Here is a 12141-nt window from a genome sequence, read left to right as displayed (position 1 = left end):
CTGGCTGGGGTCAGGGCAGCACAGCACCGTCCCCAGATAATCAAAATCAGACAGCAGCACTCAATTTCTGCAGTGTTCATCAACCACCGGGACCCACCACCATGGCTTCCAAAGATGGCACCTCCCTCGGTGGCTGCAGGCAACGGCCACAGAGCCAACTCCAAGAAATGGTGCTTCCAACTGAAAATGCCTACTGGCCTGTAAGAAATACCAAGGGGCGAGGGTGAGAGGGCAAGGAGAGGGCTTTATCTTCTTACAGAAGGCAGCCAGCCACCCGGGCAGTGAGAGGATGGCCTGGCAAGACATCCAGGTCTGAGCGTCCTGTTGTCTGTCCAACCCGTCTGAAGTCTGCCCTTGGCAGACAGGCAGGATGCGCTGTGGCACGCGATGGCTTTGGCAGCACGCCGGTACAGGGAGGGATCCCATGCGCTGACTCAACATCAAGGTGCTCTGAGAATCCCAGAATAAATTCAAGGAAGTTTTAAGTGTTTCATGAGAACTAAGGATTCCTGAGAACATTCATTGGTCTGGTGGTGAGAGCTCAGTTTCCTCCTTAGCCTGGGAGCAGAAGAAGAAGACAGGGAGATGACAGGCCAGACATCTCTATGACACCTTCTGCAAACCATTTTCCCCTCAACCCATCAGTCAGCAAGCTGTAAAATAGGGATAATTATGATAAATGACTCCAAAAATAAAGGGGTGCGAGTTTGTAGAAGGGATGGCGAGTTTGTAGAGGTGTATGGGAGGAGATGGAGTTTGTCTGCTGTGCGAGGTTGCAGAGTTCAGGGTTGTGGAGGGAGGTGGGTTAAGGGAGTCCTTTGCCCTGTTCCTGGAGAGTTTCGAGCCAAATTGCTTTCCTTCAAACCAAATTACTGTCCTTGTCTTCGGTCTGATTTTTGGTGAAAATCTGCAATTTCCTGGTTTTCATTTGTTTGTTTATTTTTCCACCCAGACCCACACAGCTACATTTGGCACAGTGCAAGAGGGATCAGTGACGCCTTAGCAGAGTGAGTTTTGTCTCCCTAGGTATGCTGGTGGGCATACCCAGCCCTGTAAAAAAAGTCTGGATTTCCAGGATTAAAAATGTGGAGTAAGTGCAAGTGACCGTTCTCATGAGCAGAGATAGGCATGTACTGAAAAGTGGACTAGAAAAGCGGTTCGTGAGGGAGAGGGGGGAGATGACATGGACAAGACTCAGGGCCTGAAGGCAGACCTATCCCGTTTCCCTTCTTGCTGCTACTGAGTCATTTCAGCTCCTTATCTAAACCCCTTTGTTGGTGAAGGGGAGCCTTTTTTGGGAGCTGACTCAAAAGTATGTGAACTTAGATGCCCGGACAGCATCTGTTTCTGCTTGCTGGGGAAGAGGGACCTCAAGGTTTCCCTCCTCCCCCCTCTTCTTAGTTTCCCAACTTTCTGCCCCCTTCTTGCACTTAAGTAGCTCCAGCCTGCACCTTTGTAGGGGAAGGCAAATCCTGAAGTCACAGGGTCATGTTTGAGGGGAGGAAGCCGCCTTGTGACTAAGAACGAGATGAACAGAGGCAGAGATTTACCGTACAGGCGCCTGGTCTCTTTCCTCCTCTCTGGACCCTCCTCGGGCCTTTGCAGAGCTGAGCGCTGGTAGAGCAGGAAGCGTCTGACCACTCCACAGGCTGTTTCCCGGCTCGCAGTGATTTCCTCCCAGGCAGTCCGTTATCTGCCGACTGTCAGGACGAATTTTCCCTCTTCCTCCCGCTATCCTCATCCCTGTCCCCCAACTCCTTTCCCTGCCTTCCCTCAGCCTCTCACGCACGCACAAACACACACACACACACACACACATTTTACTGCCAAAAATCGTCCTCCGCCCCCCTCCTCAGCTAACTTCCTTTCAGCATTTTTTTGAGCTGGATAATCCTAGGATTTGTAAAACGGGGGAAAGGAGAGAGAGCGAGCGGGAGTCAGGACAGGAAGCTGGTTTCTCATTCCTCTAACTGTCCAAAGGCAGGAGGAGGGGAAGGGGGGGGAGCCAAAGAGGAGCCTTGTGCAGACTCTTCCCCAGTCCCTTTTCATTAGTCCGTTTGAACTTCCAGTCTCCTCCGAAAGCCAAGAGGAGGACGACCAGACTGGGACGCTTTCTGCTGGAAGTGGCGACAGCGCGACTGACGAAACCCAGAAGGTGGCCGTGGAGGGTCCCGGGACTGCGCTGAGGGCAAGACATCCCCCCTCCATCTCCTGCCCCCAGCTTGCCAGCTCTGATGCGGGCACCCATCCACCACCCACTTCCCTCTGATGAGAACCCTTCCGGGCTCAGGCTATGATCGCTGCTGCTGCTGGCTGTGGAGCCTCTTCTCACCCTGACCTTCCTCTGCCACAGGAGCAGCCCAACATCTGGTGGGGATTAATGTTTACTTCTCTGGCTGGACGCTGTACAGGACCCCCGATGTTGCTCCCCGGGAGCGGGACACGGGCGGTGGTCTGAGGAGAAGAGCAAGATTTTTGTCACTCAGCGTGAGGTTGGGGGGAGGGGGGCAAGGCAGGAGGGGAGGCGAACCTCTTTTGGGACTAACCTCATGAAGAACAAGGGAGCCAAACAGAAACTCAAGAGGAAGGGAGCTGCAAGCGCATTCGGCTGTGACCTGACGGAGTATCTCGAGAGCTCTGGGCAGGATGGTAAATGCTTCTTTATTCTCACTATGGTTGCAGAGAAGCAGAGCGCATGTCTCCCTTTTTTACTGGTAGGACTGCAAACCAGACCTTTCCCAAGGCTAAGGGTTAGACAACCTGGAGCTGGTTTGTCTCTGGGAAGTGGAGTCACTGTCCCATTACTCACAATGAATGAACGATTGCAAGATTGCTTTGGTGACGCGTCTGCATGACCCTTGCATGAGTAGCACTGTGTGTGGGGAAAGGACTGGGCTAGGGCTCTTGAGCTGTCTAAGTGTGTACAGAGGCAGCCAGACATATGTTGTGATGCCCTCTCCCATCTGCCTGGCTGTGGAAAGGAGTAGCAGGCTTTTAGAGAGTCAGGTTTGAAAATCTGAGCTGTGCTTAGTGTTGTCTCCTCCATGACTTCAAAATCCTGCCGAAGTCCATGAGACTAGAATTTTGTAGGATCGCAGGGAGTTCCCATGTTGTCCTTTCACTGCTGGATGGAGACAGGACAGAGATCGGGGTATGGGGTGGAGTAGGGTGTGTGTAGGGGGCAGCTGAGCCAACATGTTCACTACCCTGCCTGTTATCTTTCTCTCCTCCTCCTCCTGACCTCAATGCCTCCAGGTATCTGATAAGAACACAGTAGCTCAGACAAAAAGTAACTCCAATAAAATCAGAGGGTCCTGAGTTTGAAATGGTTAGTCGTTGATGACGGAAGGAGCAGAATGATTTTTAAAGTGGGTTGGATGATGAGAGAAAGCCGTTGTGAGTTTGGAAGGCAGAAAGACCTGCAGTACGTGCCTGTTACCATCCCTGATGTTAGCATTATGATCCAGGCTTAGCATTATGTTCCAATTCGAGTTAATTAACTTTTACCAATGTCAGGTTACTTTGAGCAAAAAAAAAAAAAGACTTCTATCGAGAACATCAGTTTTGTACAGGCAGGGCTGTACAATCAGGTCTTTCATTTGCTGATGAAGTGCCGTGTGGAACCACACTGGCAGAGGGATGGACTACATAACAGTAGTCCTTTCCATTGCACAGTAAAGAGGGCAGTAAATGTAACTCTAAGATAAAATGTTATATTGTGCATTTACTTATAAATGGGGGAAAATCAGTCATTCTATTTCACTGTGCATTGTCCATAACAGGTACTGTATCTTTTAACTTATGTGGCCCTTAATGATTATTGAATTGAGACAGGAAAAAATAACACATCTAATGAACTGCTGTCCCTTTGCCAATGTGAGGTGCAGATAGGTGAATTCCATCCAGTGCTAACATGAACTGCCGTGGTGGAGGAACTATTCACAGCTGTTTACAGGACCACTGGAAAACAACTCAGGGAAAGCAGGCACAGGCAGTATATTCACTTGAAGCAGCAAGGGGAATTTTAAAGGGAGAAACATAGTTACTGCAGTAGAAATTAGGCTAGAAGAGCAAAATCTATGTTTGCCAGGGAGGAGGGATCTCAAGGGTTCACTCCTCCTCCCTCTCCTTAGTTTCCCAAGTTTCTACCCCCTTCTTGCATTTCAGTGGCTCTCATAGTTTTTTTTAAATAGCTGTTTTGAGCACAAGAAAGAAGGACTTTGTCTCAAGTCTCATTTGTGGGTTGGTTTACAGTTCCAACCTACTTATGTCTCTGTGCTGAGGAGCAGTGCGGGAGAATATGAAGTTCCTTTCCCTTTATGCAGTACTGCAATTTGTTAAATAGCACATCCCATTGCCCAGTGTGGTTGGATCCAGAAATGAAGGACTCACTTGTTATCGGTTTATTGGGAAAGGTGTAAGTTAGACTGGTACTATTCATCAGGACAGCGAGAGAAGAAATGAAAGTATTAGAGATATTAATTCCATTGCTAGTAGGGCTCTCAGGATCAATAGGAATGTGACCAAGTATGCCAAAATGATGTCTTGGGAAAAAATGAAGGTTCAGATGTCATAAGGACATCACAAACGTAACCTGTAACTATACAAAATTAGAGGAACATATAGGGTATGAGATATGGTTGATTTGGGGACAGCTGAATTTTCCTGCTAAGAATTATTTCCAGTGACAAGTAAGTGTTCCTGCAAGCAGGGGACTTTGGTAAAGACATAAAGCAGTAGTTTTCTTTCTGCTTAGTACTATGTGTTTAACTGGTGAGATACAGGCTCAGGTTGTTCCCTGCTGGGAAGCAATGAAGTTATAAGACTGTTCACGGTATCTGGAAGTGATGAGGAGCAGAAGAGCACTTTGGCTGCTGTCCAGAAAACATTTTTTTGTGAAGTTTTCTGAAAGCAGGTTTTAAAATGCGCCCAGAAGGGTTAACTGGAAAAGAAGATGCTGTAGGAGAGGCAGGACACGAGTCATGTTAGTTGTGGTTTCGTGCTCGAGTATGCTTTACGGCATCCGGCAGTGCTGTTTTGTGTGACTTGTCCTGCACAGGCAAAGGGATGCATAGACATGCTTTGCTGGTGCTGGCAAAGGGAGCACATGGGATGACCAAAGCTAGTGTAGACAATTCAGTCTGACTTTGTTCCCTCTGGATGAGCACATGGCCTTTACAGTTAGGGGGTGCTGTACTACTTGCGTGTTGCTTTGTGCAGGAGAGGCACAACTTGAGTCTCTACATGCTTGTGGTTGTTGAAGAGCAGCTTGTGCTTTCTGCAAGGACCTTAGTCCCTGTGTTGTTGCCAAATTCCAGTGGAGCGAATTATGTTCTACTTAAGGTATCAGCATTTCCTCTCCTCTCATTTAACTGTTTAATAACTTGCTATGGTCCACTTCAGAGACGGCTGAAGATCCTGCTGTCTCCCCTACCAGACACATGTACCTAAGCCTCTATTAGAAAGAACTTTATGATAATATAGTAAAAGCTGCAGCAGAACTACAGAGTATTTAAAAGCAGCCAAATGGAAAGACTTTAGCAGGTATGGTGGGGTAGCTCAGGAAACACAAAGCCTTTAGCTCAAAGTCGATTCTTCAGATCTGACACAGGTCAGTGGTCATGGACAGATGTTGCTGTCTGGTGGCTGGTTAGAATCTCAGATGTGTTAAATTTACTGTGTTTCAAGTCAGTTCCTGTCACTACCGCATTTGACCCTACTTGGCCTTTTCCTGCTGGCGATCTCTACACAGACACTGGTCATGCTCCTTATGGGGGCAGACTGCTATCAGTGCTCACAAGCATTTGAAATCATGACTAAGGCCACAAACCCTACAACATTAAATAAAAATCAGTGCTGGGTTCTTTGTCTGCTTTCTGTTTTCTGAAACTTCAGTGTGCATCATAGTTATTTTTTCAAATCTTTCTCCTGGTAAGAGGGCCAGAAACTTGGGGAAAAATCATCTTTATTTCCTCCCCACTGCAATTATTAAACAATGACTTGAATAGCAGTGTGTTTGAGGCCAAGCTCACGTAGGACATAAAAGTATGATGGCTGGCAATACCAATGAGTAAAAGTTGTCTGATTTCACATAGTCCCTCTTCTGTTGCTGTCACCACTGAATCCACACACAAAATCAAGTGATTTTTTGGAATATCAGAGCTTCACTAGAAAGCAGTGTCTACGCCCAGGCTTTGGACATTGATAGGCACCAATGCAGGAGGAAGTTAATACCCTCTTCTAAAACATTTTCCTGTGTCAAACTTTATTGAATTGTACAGGTGCAATGGGGCTGACAGATATAAGCCTCAAAGGATTAACATTAACATCATGTTTTGGCATCTTGATAACCAGCTTGGTTTCCCAAGGAGAAAAGTGCATTGTGCCTCTACTGAAGTCAATGGGAGCTGCACGTCACACCTTCAGTTTCTGTAATAACAGCAGTATAATTTTCTAGTGATGGATGGGCCAGAAGAGAAGACAAGACACAAAGTTGTGCACCGTCTTTGGTTGGAGCAGAACAGTCTGAACTGCTTCAGAAAACAGTCACAGAGAGCAGTCTTGCTTCTGGTTATATCAGAAAAGTGTTGTAAGAGGAGGCTGTTGTAAGAGTTCAAAGCTGTTAAAGTGAGAGGGACTAAGTCAAAATGGAGTTTAATATTCCCATGCTTCTAACTGTGAGACATTGAGACTGGGATTTCAGATACACAAGCAGGTACAACTTCCCTTTTTAGAATGGTAATATATGCAGCATCTACAATAATTGGATTGTGCTGGTAAAAGATAGTCCAGTCTTTCACATAAGAACTTCTTCCAATCCGCAACTTCTTTTGCTTCATTTGCTTAGAGCCAGGTAGAAAAAGGCTAAATTGTTTCCTTCATTTTTTAGTGTGGTGGTGTCCCAGTGCTGTGCTAGGAGATGCTGCCAGGACTGCAAAAAGTCTCAGATATGATGCCTTGTTCAGATCGGTGCAGATCAGCTCTATATGTCTGAGATTCCCCTATTTGCTGGAGAGTTAGTTCTGCTGTTGCTGTACCCCTCTGTGGTTTCTTCCACATCTGTTTCCTGCCTGATGTTGTCTGGTTGGGATGCAATGAGCTCAGCTTTTCCTCTCAACCCCCTCCCACACTCCCCACAGCTCCCTCAATGACTCTCGTCCCGAGCCTGTAGCACCCAAAGCACTTTTTAGCCCTTTGTCTAATGCTGCTTATTGGCTTTGTTTGTTTTTTTGCTTTAGAAAAAGGAGCGCTTCATTTGAGAAGCTTTGAAACCACCAACTCCCTTGTGCTCCCCACTTGAGGGCCCTTCTTGCCATGGCAGAGAGCAAGGCCAGCCAGCAGCGCTCCCTGAGTCTGGGAAGGGAAAGGGAACTGTTGTCTGCAAATTCAGCACGGAGAGACATGTGAGGAAACCCTTGCAAGTCCCTGGATTGTAGTATGGGAAAGAAGACAACAATATGGCTAGCCCATATGATACTCTTCTATGCTGTACAACGACTGCTTCTGCCTTGTCACAATTGCATTTGAATGAAAGAATAAGGAAAGTTTTAATTTAGTGGTAGTGATCTCAGAAACATGGTAGCACTGGCTCCACAAGTAGGATCTTAAATGTTGTTGAGAGCTGCAGTAGGTACTTTTCTGTAGGATAGGCAGGTAGTTCTGAGGGAAAATTGTAACAATAATTTCAGCAATAATGCGCTTTGTAGGAAGGAAAGATGGTATTGGATACTCTTTGGCTGTGCTGGTGCAGCTCCTTAAGCACGCTATCTTCTGCCTGGTTTTGACATTTTGTATTTCATAGTGAAGCTGCCTTGTCCATACTTGAATGGATGAAAAAACCTGTCACTCAGGAAAAGAGTAGTTTGCTTTGAGAACAGAGTCCCTTTGGAGCCAATCATTAAACCTGCTACCCAGATGCGAAGCAGCTTTTCTGGGTCGTGTGGCTTTCCTTCCTCACACTTGCATGTGCAGCTGCATGTGTTTGTGGGATAAGAGCATGCAGATACGAGCAGGAGGGTGCTTGCAAGTCCATAGCACAAGTAAGTGAGTACCACACAAAGGTGCATTTCTATTCACTTAGTACATTCTTTAAAGCTGCCTTTCTTGTGGTGATATTTCAGAGTGAATGCATGCCCATACTTTTGGATAGGTGCTTTTGGTTAGTGATGCATGCAGAAAATCCTGGGAAAACTGCTGAAGGACCATTAATGGCAAAGTGGAGGAAAAAGATGCGTGTTTTTTTTTTTAAAGTCCCCTTGGAAAAATGAAAATGCCACACGCTCATTTAATCTGCTGCAGAAGAATGAAGGGCTGCATTCATCCTGCTCTCAAAATTAGAAACTGTGGCACTGGGGATTTCTGTCTCAAAAACTGATCAAGCTGAAAAGAAACCTTTTTCTGTAGCCAAATTGCTTTCAACCTAGATCTCTTCCCTGACCTACCTTACTCTGTGGCTGTGCAAACGCTTGTCTCCATTCAAGGAAGGAAGTGGCAGGGGCTGGGATGAGAACAGGACAAGAATGGCCTCTTGGGCTGGCTTGGAAATGCATTAGTCCTTTTTTATTGTGTGCTGTGCTGCTGTGGTCTGTTCTACATTTTGACAGTGCTGATATGCTGAGAAGCCCCATGACTTGCTCTCTGTGGGGTCTATTCCTGGCTATAGTCATGCAGGCTGTGTGGATATTTAAGGATGCATCCCTCATCTTTGTGATAGGAGTAAAAGGGACAGCTCTGAAGTTTGGGGGCAAAAGAAGTGGGATTGTACTATTGTACAGTATAGGAGAGCTGTGGCAGAGGGGCACTGAGAGGTGAGTACATGTGGTGAGTACATGTATTGGCAGTGAAGAAGCTGGGCTGGGCTTGGAGGGAAGACAGCTCCTTGCTCTTTCAGAGACTGCCAAGGCATGTCCAGCAGACAGGAGAGTGAGAAACTCTGCCGCCAAAATGGACAGTGTGGGGGAAATTATTAATAATGTAAATCTTGCTTTTTCTCCACCTGCTCCCACAAGCAGAGCGTCACATTTTGAGTCCCAGATACCAGCCTCTATGGCAACAAGTGAGAGCAAAAAGACTCTGGGAACAACGGGAGCAGAAGCCATCTGTTTGCCTCTGTTACTCTGCTGTTCCTCCTTGTTTTGGATGATGTTTGTGTTACTTGCTCAATCTGTTTCTGGTTCCTGGGAGCTGGATTTTTTGTGTGTCTGTAGCACAGTGTTACTGCCATTTAACATTCATGTTGCTAGCTCAGCTCCTTGTTCTGGATTGACTTTGCATTGCTAGCACTGTGTGATTAGCAGAGAGCTCTTCCATGTTGCCTCCTGCTTTACGTTTCCCTTACTGAGAACCACAGGAGGCACACGTGTCGTTTGCATGCACTGAGCCCCACTTTGATCCTGCCTTCTCCCCCACCCCCTGTGAACAGCATGAATCACACGTCTTGCCTGCACATATGAGATTAGAAAATATATTTTGACTTAGCACGTTTTCTCTTTGTTGGTAACAGCTGATTTCATCTGAACGTGGAAACCAAGGAGTGAACCAAACTTCACTGCTTGTGGTATCACAGCTCTCAAAGGTGGATGAAATGCTGGTACTGCACAGGGTGGATGTACAACACAGGCTGATTTAGATGTGATGAAAAAGTCTGGGAGATCCCCATTGGCGTGAGTGCTTGGATCCAAAGTTTTGGTTTTGGAGCGCTCATGACACAAAAAAAAATACTGGAAAGCTCACATCTGTAACTTGGGCTTTGCATATATGACGCAGTGCTACAGCAGCAACATTTGCTGTCAGTCGGGGTTGTGCCAAAAATTTATGTTCCAGTGTTTCTCCTTTAACGGTAATGAGGGAAATGAAAACAGCCTGCCAGTAATGGCATACCCAGCCCCGCTCTGAAGGGCCTGGGTTGGGGTGGCTGGCAGATGGACTGCCCACATCATGGCTTGGACTGGATCTCTCATCTGGAGAGTGATTAAAGGATGGAGAGCTACCAGCATCTGCCTCCAGTCCTGAACCACCAACAAGGCACCAGACACACTTCAAACAACCAGCTCTGCAGCCATTTAGCAGCCTTTGCATTTTAATAAGGTATCTGCAGGTTTCCATGTCAAAGTTTTAAGGGCAAGCAGTGTTGCTAGCTGCCTACTAGTGGCTCCTCTCCATACATTCCCAGAGCCTCAAGCCCCAGCTGTCTTTTATTTGTATGCCAGAGCCTTCAGCTTCTCTGCTGATAACTTCACTTAATATGTTTTGCATTGTCAACAAAAAAAAAAAGAAAAAGAATCTGCAGCATGTTTACAATGGCCACAGACAGAGAACAGTGTAACATAAATTGAATTTAATGTTAAATGAAATAACACTGTGCAACCGTACTGACTGTATTATTAACTTTCATACTTAATTCAATAATGTAGACCTCTGTTTTTTATATGTATCTGAAACCACATCAGTCTGTCTAATCTTTTGCACCAGTGTGATTGCAGATATGAACGTACTTACTATGGGCTTAAAACCTAGCTTATTGTCAGATGTTGTGGCCTGTGCATATAATGAAGTTCAAGACACCAATACTAAAGTTCACCCTCACTCAAGTGCCAGATCAATGCTATCCTTGTGTGTGAGGGTGAGGAGTTTAGCCCCTAATGCTACAAGTCTTTTGGCACATAAGAAGACAGGAAAGTCGCAGTCCTCTTCTGTTTCATCCTCCTGCCTTGAACGTGACACTGCAGCTGGATTAGATTCCCCATTTTCACCCCAGCGGAGGCCCTTTTGATTTTAACAATGCACCAAAAGGGTTAGAACAAAACTCATGCTTTTTGCATTTGCCTTCAGTTCCTCTACTTCAGCTGCTGTGTTTTCATTTGGGAGCAGCAGCCTGGCCTAGGCTCAAACCAGCCTTCCTCCATTCTGCTGTCAGCAGCTGATAGTGTGTGTGACAGATCGAGTTGCAAGCAATGTTGGGTTGGCTGGGTGGCTGCCTCGACTTAGGTTAGTTAATATCCATATAGGAAGAGTTACCTTAACAGCAGCAAAAAATGTTACAGAATCATATGACTACAGAGGTGAGCAGGGACTTCTTGAGGCTATGTACACCAAAACCTCTGCTCAAGTAAGGTCGTCTTGAGCCAGTTGCCCAGGACTTTGTCCAGCTGAGTTTTGAATATCTCCACAGATGAAGACTCCACAACCTCTGTGATTACCATCACAGTAAAAAAGTGTTCAGATGGAGTCTCATGGTTTTTAATTCGTGTGTTTTGTACTGTCAGTAGGCACCACTGAGAAGAGATTGGCTTCCTTTTCTTCATTCCCTCCCATCAGTTATTCATTCACATTGACAGATCCTTCCTGATCCATCTCATACCCAGGCTGAACAATCCTAGCCTCTCCTCATATGAGGGATGCTCCAGTCCCTTAGTCCTCTGTGGCCCTCATCTGAGCTTGCTCCAGTAAGTCCCTTGTACTATGGGGCCCAGAGCTGGACACAGGACTCCGGGTGTGGGCTCAGTGGTGCAGAGGGGAAGGATCCTCTCAGCCCCCCCTCCTTCTAATTCTTCTGATGTTCTTAAGTAATTGATACAGTTACTTATCAGAAATTTGCCTTGCTATCCCAGCTTAGGCTGTAAAATTTAGTCAATAACTAATGTGCAATTGGGACAGTGTAAAGATCCTTTCTGCCCTGGTTAATGCTTGAAATGAATTGTCTTTTCATAAAGAGCCCCTGTTCTTTAATGCTTTCTGCAGTTTTGCTGCGGGCCAGCTTAAATGAATTAATGTATGCTTTATATAATACATTGATACGCTGCATCTTCTGAAAGCTGAGTAGAGCCTTGGCTTAATAGAAAGTCTACAAATAATGCTTTGAAGCAGCACACTTTTCTCAAGTGGTGATTGTAACAACTCCATTCTCCCTCCCCAAAAAGCCACTGTGCACTGAACATTGTGGCCAGGCTTCTTTCTTTTGTGGTGGCTGTGTTACAAGCACTTCTCCAGCACAGGGATTGAGCAAGGGGAGGAGAAATGCATCGCTCTGCAGGATTCTCAGCTGTGGCTGCTGCTCCTAGAAATATGCCCTGAGCAGCTGAGTTGGTTTCATAGCCATTTATCTGTAGCTCCTCTCTCTGCTCTCTTCTACACTCAAGGCTC

At 46.2% G+C, this 12141-nt stretch overlaps 1 protein-coding gene across 1 annotated transcript in view; it reads left to right on the top strand.

Annotated features, from left to right (window-relative positions):
* The first annotated feature begins 1784 nt into the window (after positions 1-1784).
* ARHGAP31 (Rho GTPase activating protein 31) overlaps positions 1785-12141 on the top strand; it is a 60173-nt gene continuing 49816 nt past the window's right edge. The window contains exon 1 of the mRNA XM_027681192.1: positions 1785-2649. Within this exon, the coding sequence (XP_027536993.1) occupies positions 2550-2649 (100 nt within the window). The 5' untranslated portion in view covers positions 1785-2549. The remainder of the gene's footprint in view (positions 2650-12141) is intronic.

This window comes from Neopelma chrysocephalum, unplaced genomic scaffold (assembly GCF_003984885.1).
Source record: "Neopelma chrysocephalum unplaced genomic scaffold, ASM398488v2 Primary Assembly neopelma1_60, whole genome shotgun sequence".
NCBI lineage: Eukaryota > Metazoa > Chordata > Aves > Passeriformes > Pipridae > Neopelma > Neopelma chrysocephalum.
Note: the sequence above shows the minus strand (reverse complement) of the source record. Positions and strands in the feature narration are given on the sequence as shown.